Source organism: Nelumbo lutea, chromosome 1 (genome assembly GCF_056320005.1).
Source record: "Nelumbo lutea isolate HS-2025 chromosome 1, American lotus-T2T, whole genome shotgun sequence".
In the NCBI taxonomy this organism is placed as follows: domain Eukaryota; kingdom Viridiplantae; phylum Streptophyta; class Magnoliopsida; order Proteales; family Nelumbonaceae; genus Nelumbo; species Nelumbo lutea.
The window spans coordinates 98,228,776-98,236,494 of record NC_142684.1 but is presented as its reverse complement, the minus strand read 5'-3'; the positions used below and the strand labels follow the sequence as shown (position 1 = coordinate 98,236,494).

The 7,719-nt window shown below is 40.5% G+C and overlaps 1 protein-coding gene across 1 annotated transcript; it reads right to left on the bottom strand.

Annotated features, from left to right (window-relative positions):
- Positions 1 to 2,423: 2,423 nt before the first annotated feature.
- Positions 2,424 to 7,488, bottom strand: MCM4 (Minichromosome maintenance (MCM2/3/5) family protein). Its single transcript, XM_088966637.1, has 18 exons — positions 7,299 to 7,488; positions 6,567 to 7,217; positions 6,346 to 6,474; positions 6,170 to 6,251; positions 5,927 to 6,059; positions 5,771 to 5,842; positions 5,562 to 5,687; positions 5,355 to 5,468; positions 5,038 to 5,250; positions 4,834 to 4,932; positions 4,574 to 4,734; positions 4,393 to 4,489; positions 4,124 to 4,285; positions 3,917 to 3,997; positions 3,758 to 3,836; positions 3,442 to 3,578; positions 3,072 to 3,122; positions 2,424 to 2,980 (listed from the first exon to the last, which is right to left on the bottom strand). Exons 1-18 carry the CDS (start codon positions 7,330 to 7,332, stop codon positions 2,906 to 2,908), a joined length of 2,496 nt encoding a protein of 831 aa, XP_088822763.1. The 5' UTR covers positions 7,333 to 7,488; the 3' UTR covers positions 2,424 to 2,905.
- Between the last annotated feature and the right edge of the window lie 231 nt (positions 7,489 to 7,719).

Below are 7,719 nucleotides of genomic sequence, written 5' to 3'. Positions count from 1 at the left end.
GGTCACATTTAAGTTTTGATCGTTAAGGATTCTTATTAGGTGTTTTCCTAGCAACGTATAGAGCTATCGCTCCACTGGAGTACAAACAACAGGTGACTAATGTCTTTCTTCCTATGAAACAAGAGCATAGATACGGGTAACACTTGACAATGGTTCCACGCCTAAGATAGAAGAATGGATGGTGTTGAAATTCTCACTCAATCCCAACAAGAAGTGATATGCCTATTCCTTTTCTCAGCAGCAAAATCTTCAGCAGCTCCTCCACGTGAAGTGGGAGGAGTGCTATAAATTGCCAGTTCATCCCATATAGCTTTCATTTTTGTAAAATATGATGAAACATACAGATTATCCTGTTACAAAATGATCAACTCTCTCTTGAGTTGGAATATACGAGGAGTATTACCTTGAGAGAACCACTCTCCAAGCTCAAACCAGATCTCGTGAGCAAATCCTATGTAGGTTATGCTTTCATGGAGGTCTTGTGCGAGAGAATTGAATATCCACGAGATCACCATTGAATTGCATTTCTGCCAAGCCAATTCTTCAACTGCTCCCTTTTCTGGTTTCTTGATTGTGCCGTCTACAAATCCAAGCTTATTCTTTGCACATAAAGCAACTTGCATAGCTTGCTTCCATGTGGGATAGTTGTCTCCATTCAGAGGACAAGAGGCCAAGATTGCTCCCGGATTATCAGACGGATGAAGATAATACGGTGAGGTAGGATCACTCATGACATTGGTAATGGAAGCATTACTGTTGCTGGCTCCGGTTGTCACCATTGATGCAAATCAGAAGCTTAGTACAGACAACAAAAAAATACAAGAAATCAAGAACATGAGGGGCTCTAATACCATATAAAATCAGAGTGGGCAAGAAAGAAAAAGCAATTATTAATGCATTGGAATGCCTTATTTATAGTTACAGAGTACAGAAAATCAGAAATGCTATCTATAAATTGCATCTCAATAACCGACCCAAGTAAATAAACACATGTATAAATCATTCTTGGACATGTCGGAGCCACCGACTAACTGCATAATAACTAAGACGCAGCGGTTTATTAGACTGATACCATATTAAAGCCCCATTCATTTTTCGGTAAGTTACATAGGTAAATGCATTTACTTGGGTAAGTTTTTCCTAAGAAACAATTATTCGGGTAAGTTCATTTACCCATGTTCTTTTATTTCCTAGGAAAATAAGATAATGGCCATTTTATCCATAAAAATCCATTATTAAAAGGGGCATTTTTGTCCCATTCAAGTGTTAACAACTTTCCCCCTAGGTGGGAAAGCTATTTACCCACATAGAAGAGTAAGTGATACTCAGAAAAATAAATTTTCCCCGATCTTCACATAAATCTGAAAAACAAACATAAGATTTTTGATCAATGGAAACCTAAATCGCATTGACCAACTTTGTCCCCTTCCAAAATCCAAAAAAAATGAACACCCCCAAATTTTATTGATAATAATAGAGAGATGTATATATAAATACAAAATACAGTCTATCCGACTGGTGCTCAATCGAGCAAGTGTCAAGAATCAAGATAAAGATTTCAAGATTCCGGGCAGATGACAGCGGGAATCAACTGGTTTCTAACAGCCTGTCAAGCTTGCACGTGGCTTTAATGGCTTAATACTTAAAATGTATCATGATGGCACTAAGTGTCTCTTAGGTAAGCTCAGTTGGTAAGGTGCTTGTAGGTTGTAGCGGAGACTTGGGATATACTCCCGCCTTTCACCTGGGTTAATTGGGCTGTGGACCTGTGGTACGAGGGAGGGACGGCATCAAAAAAAACAAAAACTAAAAATGTATCATGATGTGAAGATGTGAATCGTCATGATGTGAAGCCCCTATTTCCTTAGTCCTTACCCATGAAAGAATGAAAAATACATTGTTTTAAGATGAACAAGGAATAGTTAGGAGGCTCTTTACCTTTCATTTATATCCAATAGAGCAAGCACTAAATGTAGTGGGGAGAGATGTTGGTGCATGGAGGGTTTTAACTTTTAAGCCACCGGCCATATCATTTGTTTGAAATCATCCTTTCGGCATTTGTTAGAATTCGAGGAACACAAACACGACGCAACAGAATCATTCCATTTGAAGTTTGAACGTCAGGTCAGAAAACTGCCTATCATAAATGTAAAGCCTGCACTTAAATTAAATTGTCATAAAACATTGGGTGATATTTAGATTAAATTGTCTTCAATTGGTTTGGCTACTAGTCAGCAGCTTGGCATTTTCTTTCCTCTGCTGCATCCACCCCTTTGGCCTGTGCATGATTTTTTGCCAATATGCACGATTTTGTTTTTCAAAACCAATGTGTATGTAACTTGACAAGATTCATACCATTCAATAAATTCTAATCATTTTATCATGTCGTTTTGTGATAAGCCATATGAAGCAAAAAACAGTAATAACAATAATTGGTAACATTTTATTGCTTAGGCAACTGTGTTACCAAAAGTACTACTTAACAAGATCCTTACTACTAAATTAAGTCCTCTTCACACATTTGGAGAAATCGCCATGAACCAACACCTCGTAAATGGAAATGGAACTATCTTCTGGTGATACAAGTACAGTGAACAGGGAAAATCTTCTTGGTTCACATGCTATCCAAGAATTGTCTGCCCAACTAGATTTTGGATTAAGCATTGCAAATACAATGACCCTGTCAACCACAAAGTTTCTTGTAGGATACGCCATGATTAGTTTAGTGACTTAATTTCTTTAAAACTTTAGCTGGGTAAATATACACATCTTTGATAAAGCCATAACCATGCAGAATGATTGATGCTAGTTCCACTGGAACCATAACAAATCAGGTGTAGCTGAAATTAGCAAGCTTCTGCATTTTCTGAAATAATGTTAACCTGCTGGCTCCAATGCTCTTTCATCATATCCTCTTTACACTGTCACCGTGAACAACGACAAATCCCTCACCAGCAAGTGTTGCAAGTGCATTTCGTAACTGAACCAACATAAAATGGGATTAAGAAACTGAGACTTACCATTGTTATTCCTCTAATGAAGCAAGTGTGTATTGAGAGAGAGAGACTTACATCATTCATGTGAACTTCACCAGAGCTTTGCTTTTTTAGCTCTTCAAGCAACTGCATAGGAGTTCGACATGCATGTCAACCATTGTAGGTGTATGGCTATACGCATGTACTTACGATTAAACATGCAGATTAACATATCATAGATACACTACATGTAGATTTAACCATTGTAGTGTATCTATGACATGCTAATCTACATGTTAAATCTTAAGGTTCAGTTTGAGAGAAATAGAAATACACGTATGTAGAGTGAAAATACAAGGTTTAGAAATACAATATACAAGGTTTTGCACTGTACATACTTGTATTTGTACCCTTCCCAAACAGAGCTTAAGTTTTCATTGGTTCCAAATCATTAAAAATTGCAAACCTCCAATAAACGAGTTGAGGATCCTCCAAGTTGCATCTTTTCCATAATTATGTTACGAGTAGCTAACAACAGATTCTCTCGTCTCATCCTTTCACTTGCAGAAACCCCAGTAGTGATGAGATCCATGTCAATGGTCCCTGGTTTGAGAGGAAAAGGAGTGTAAAAATCAGTATTGTGCATGCCAAGCAGCAGAAAATAAATAAAACGCTAAGGTAGGGAAACCTATACAAGGTTTGTTAAGGTTTCCTTCCTTTTCCTGCTTTTTCTTTCAAACCAAACGCAGCCTAAAGGTAAACATTCAAAGATGGACATTTACCAGTGGAGTGATCTGTTGCTGACTGTTGGAGAGCAACTTCCAGGAGCCTAAAAGCCTCTTCCACATCACGTTTTTCAACCTGCATGTGGAAATGGCGATCTCAAGTTGTATTATAAAGAATATTTTACTGTATTCATACAGAAAGCAAGATTCACCTACCCATTGTGAAAAACGAATCCTAGCCAAGGCTTCACTAAGTCGAATCAAACTCTCAATTTGCCTAGCTGTTGCAGTTATGACCTGTTGATTAAATCAAATCAAGGCATCAGAAAATGTAAACTATCATCATTAATTTCCTCCTCCGATGAACAAAAACAGATATGAAAGGTCCAATGGAAACAAGGGACATCTATGAATCTTGACTACCTTTTTGCTACTTCCTGGGAAGTTTCCTCTTCTCCTCATCTCAACATATCGACGTGTCAATTCTTCTGCAGCTTCATCTGATAACTGTGGACGAATATGTCTTCTGGCATAGCTCACATATGCAGTTAAAGTTGAAATATCTAGGACATCATGCTCTAAGCCCTGCAAGTAGAGAAAAATACACAACACTTAAAAAAATCAATAGATCTCCAAAGAATAACATTCGAAGTCAGCACTTGGTCAGTATGCAAAAGCAATATTCATCAAACCTCAGGATTCTCAAAATGCAATGCAACAATATGCTTGGCCAGGCGCCTGTCAGTCTGTTCATCGGCCTTGTCAAGGATCAAGTAAATCAGATCAAACCTGAGAATGTGTAAACTTGATCAGATGGTGGTGATAGTGAAAGAAGTGGCTGTATTTTGGTAAGTGCATAGTGCATCTTCTCACCTTGACAACAATGTAGGAGGAAGGTGTATATTGTCAATCACAGACAAGCGGGGATTATAGCGTGAACCACTTGGATTTGCACAAGCCAATACTGAAGTCCTGGCATTAAGGGAAGCAATAATCCCTGCCTTGGCTATTGAAACAGTTTGTTGCTCCATCACCTAGGAAATGATAAAATAAGTAAACGATCAAAAGATGGTCTCAGGTAAAACAAAAGACTGAAAGATTTTCAGAAAGCAGACAAAGAAAAGACAAGGGACCTCATGTAACATGCTCCTTGCATTATCAGACATTTTATCAAATTCATCAATGCAGCAAATGCCTCTATCACTCAGTACCAAGGCCCCACTCTCCAAAACCTGAAGGTTACCAAATAAACACAAAAAATGCCCACTGCAAGTCAGTCTCCTCTATCAATAGAGTTAAACAAAAAGAGAATTGTAATACAACTTGAGAAACCATACAGTTTCACCAGTTTCTGGATCCTTGGTGACATAAGCAGTCAAACCCACTGCAGAACTTCCTCTTCCACTGGTGTAGATTCCACGAGGTGAGAGCTTGTGTATATACTGGAGCAGTTGGGACTTACTGGTTCCAGGATCACCAACAAGCAAGATGTTGATGTCACCTCGAAAGCTGGCACCAGACGGCAGCTTCAACGCATTGCCACCAAATAGCTAATTTGAAGCCAATAACAGTTATCATGTCAGCAACACCTTTCAATGATGTGGAATCAAATATCCTATAAATAACTGAATCATGAAAGTAATATTAAAACAACCTGACAAAGGAGACCTTTCTTTACATCATCCAGTTCCCAAATGTTTGGTGCCAAGGACCTAGTTAGTCTTTCATAAATATCAGGCTGCTTTGCCAGTTCTTTCAATTGTTCAACCTGGAACTCCAGACAAGAATATCAATCACACATAGTTGCACACCAACACTAGAACCCTTGCCACATTTCTATCTATCTGTACAGTCAACCCACCTTGTCTTGATAATCAAGAGGAGCATCTTCACCCTTGTCATCAGAGCCATTCTCGAGTTCCATAGGATCCTCAGCCTGCATTCTCGATTTGTCGGTCTTCTTTAGATGAAGACAATCAATGTAGGTCTGCCAGCAGGGGATACACATTTAGTTTAAATCACATTACAATCTGTTACAATCCATATCAAATACACAATTAATACACATGCCTTGAATAAAGATTTCACAGTTCTCTGTGTTGGTCCAACTCGAACGCTCATCGCCCTGTAAATCCCAGTAGCCTGCCAGATGATAAATACTTAATAGAGGAACAGAAGACTGTTGGGCAACACGAGTCCATTGACGAAATGGCCTTTCTATCTTACCTCAACTCTGTCACCCGGCTTTCCAGCATCTACGAGTTTATCATGCATCAACAAGCTTACCGTGTGCGGGGTTCCTCCCTCCGGAATTTCATCAGGAGTCTCCTGGAGCCTCACAATCTGCTTATCAGCAAACCTAGTGTTTCACAGAAGAACCCACTCAAACGCAGTTTCAGAAAAACTGTTGAAGGTTATCGGCCCAATACGAATCAAATACACAAAATGAATTTCATAATATACACTCACCTGCATCGATTATGAACAAGTGTCATGGAGCTCTTGGCAAGGCATTCCTGCCTCTCGCACCTCGTAGGTTCGTTAATTCGGCCTAGTGAAACCCATTAGTAATAAACATAAATTCGATAATGGGATAAAATCATCCATATAGACTAATGAGTAAATAGAAAAGTCAAACGAATTACCCCTGTCTACGACAATGGGATCAGAGTAGTAACCACATATGAGGCAACGGAAAATAGCTTCTCTGATTTCAGGTATTATAGAGCTACAACGGATGATCATCCCTTTCACAGATACCATCTTTTCAATGTCTGAAGAAAGCAAAACCAAATAGATAATAAATTTCTTGTATATGTCGACCATCAGTCTGAAGAAATGATTCAGAGAAATAAATAAAACTGACCAGATGGGTTGAGGTTCCTCATGGATGTGGATGTTTTGAGATTGAAAATCCGAGCCTGGATGTGCTTCTCGAATAGTGGCTTGATGCGGCTGGCCATGTCCATCAGAACAATGTCAAAGATGGCGAGAACCTCGAGTGGGTAGCGAACCATCTTGTTGTAGAGATCGGAATCATAATCAAAAACATCGTGGGCATCAACATCAAGCGACTCCCCCTCTACTTCAAGAATGTGGTGAATTGCCCGCATGTACTTTCCTTCTGCCTGAGATGGGTGATCACGGAAATGCCTCAGGAACCGAAGGATTGCGGCATTGACATCCTGTACGCTTATGTTCGTTCCCCAGACGAACATGGGCGGAGCCTCGTCGTGTTCGTCACCCTCCCCGCCCTCCGAGGACGGCGGAGCCTCGTCCGTTGATGTGGGTGTAGCAACCGGGGTGGCCCTAGCAGCTCTCCTCCCTCTTCTGCTCTGTGTACTAGATGGGGTGGGAGTCGCATCTGTGGCGGCGAATCGGGAGTGCTGAGGAGGTGGGGTTGCGTATCCTGATGCGGTTGACGAGCGTCTTCGCCTCCTCCTGCTGTTGGCATCTCCGGGAGACGAAAATGTGTTGTCGATAGGACTTGAGTACGAATCATCGGGAGAGGAAGGCCCTGCGAATTCCATCAAACAAAACGAAGTAAGCGATGATCATATCGACGAAACAAACTAGGCGAATCAGTGAGTATTCTTACCGCCGTTGTGGATTGGAGAAGAATCTGAAGCCATTATAGTTGTCTGAGCAAGTAAGAAGACAAGAGAGAGAGAGAGGTTGGGAGATGACTCGTTCCCCCCCCCCCCCCTCCGCCAAAAGGGGTTGAGGGATAGTTTTGGCGGGAAACAGCTCCTTTCTTTCCCGCCAATACGAGAGCTTCGGTTCCGTCCTTGAATACGGTGCTTTGTACATCGCGTTCAATAATTTAATAGATGAATTTGACCAGTTAAGTAAGAGATCGGATTTGCTCCTCACAAATGGCGCCTCACACCGACGTCACAAACACATCCCACCATCCATTGGGAGCATCTCCCCTAATTTACCTTATTATTCATGCGAGATATTCCTAATACATGATGAGATGTGCATGTGAGGTAGGTGTAAAGCACCCGCTGTGAAGA

Bases quoted from the DNA above. Each gene is read 5' to 3' on its own strand.
- MCM4 (XM_088966637.1), bottom strand. From the start codon at position 7,332: ATGGCTTCAGATTCTTCTCCAATCCACAACGGCG. The intron at 4,933-5,037 runs GTATGGTTTCTC...GGTAACCTTCAG, and splicing joins ATCCAGAAACTGGTGAAACT to GTTTTGGAGAGTGGGGCCTT. The intron at 4,735-4,833 runs GTCCCTTGTCTT...ATCATTTCCTAG, and splicing joins CAAGGAGCATGTTACATGAG to GTGATGGAGCAACAAACTGT.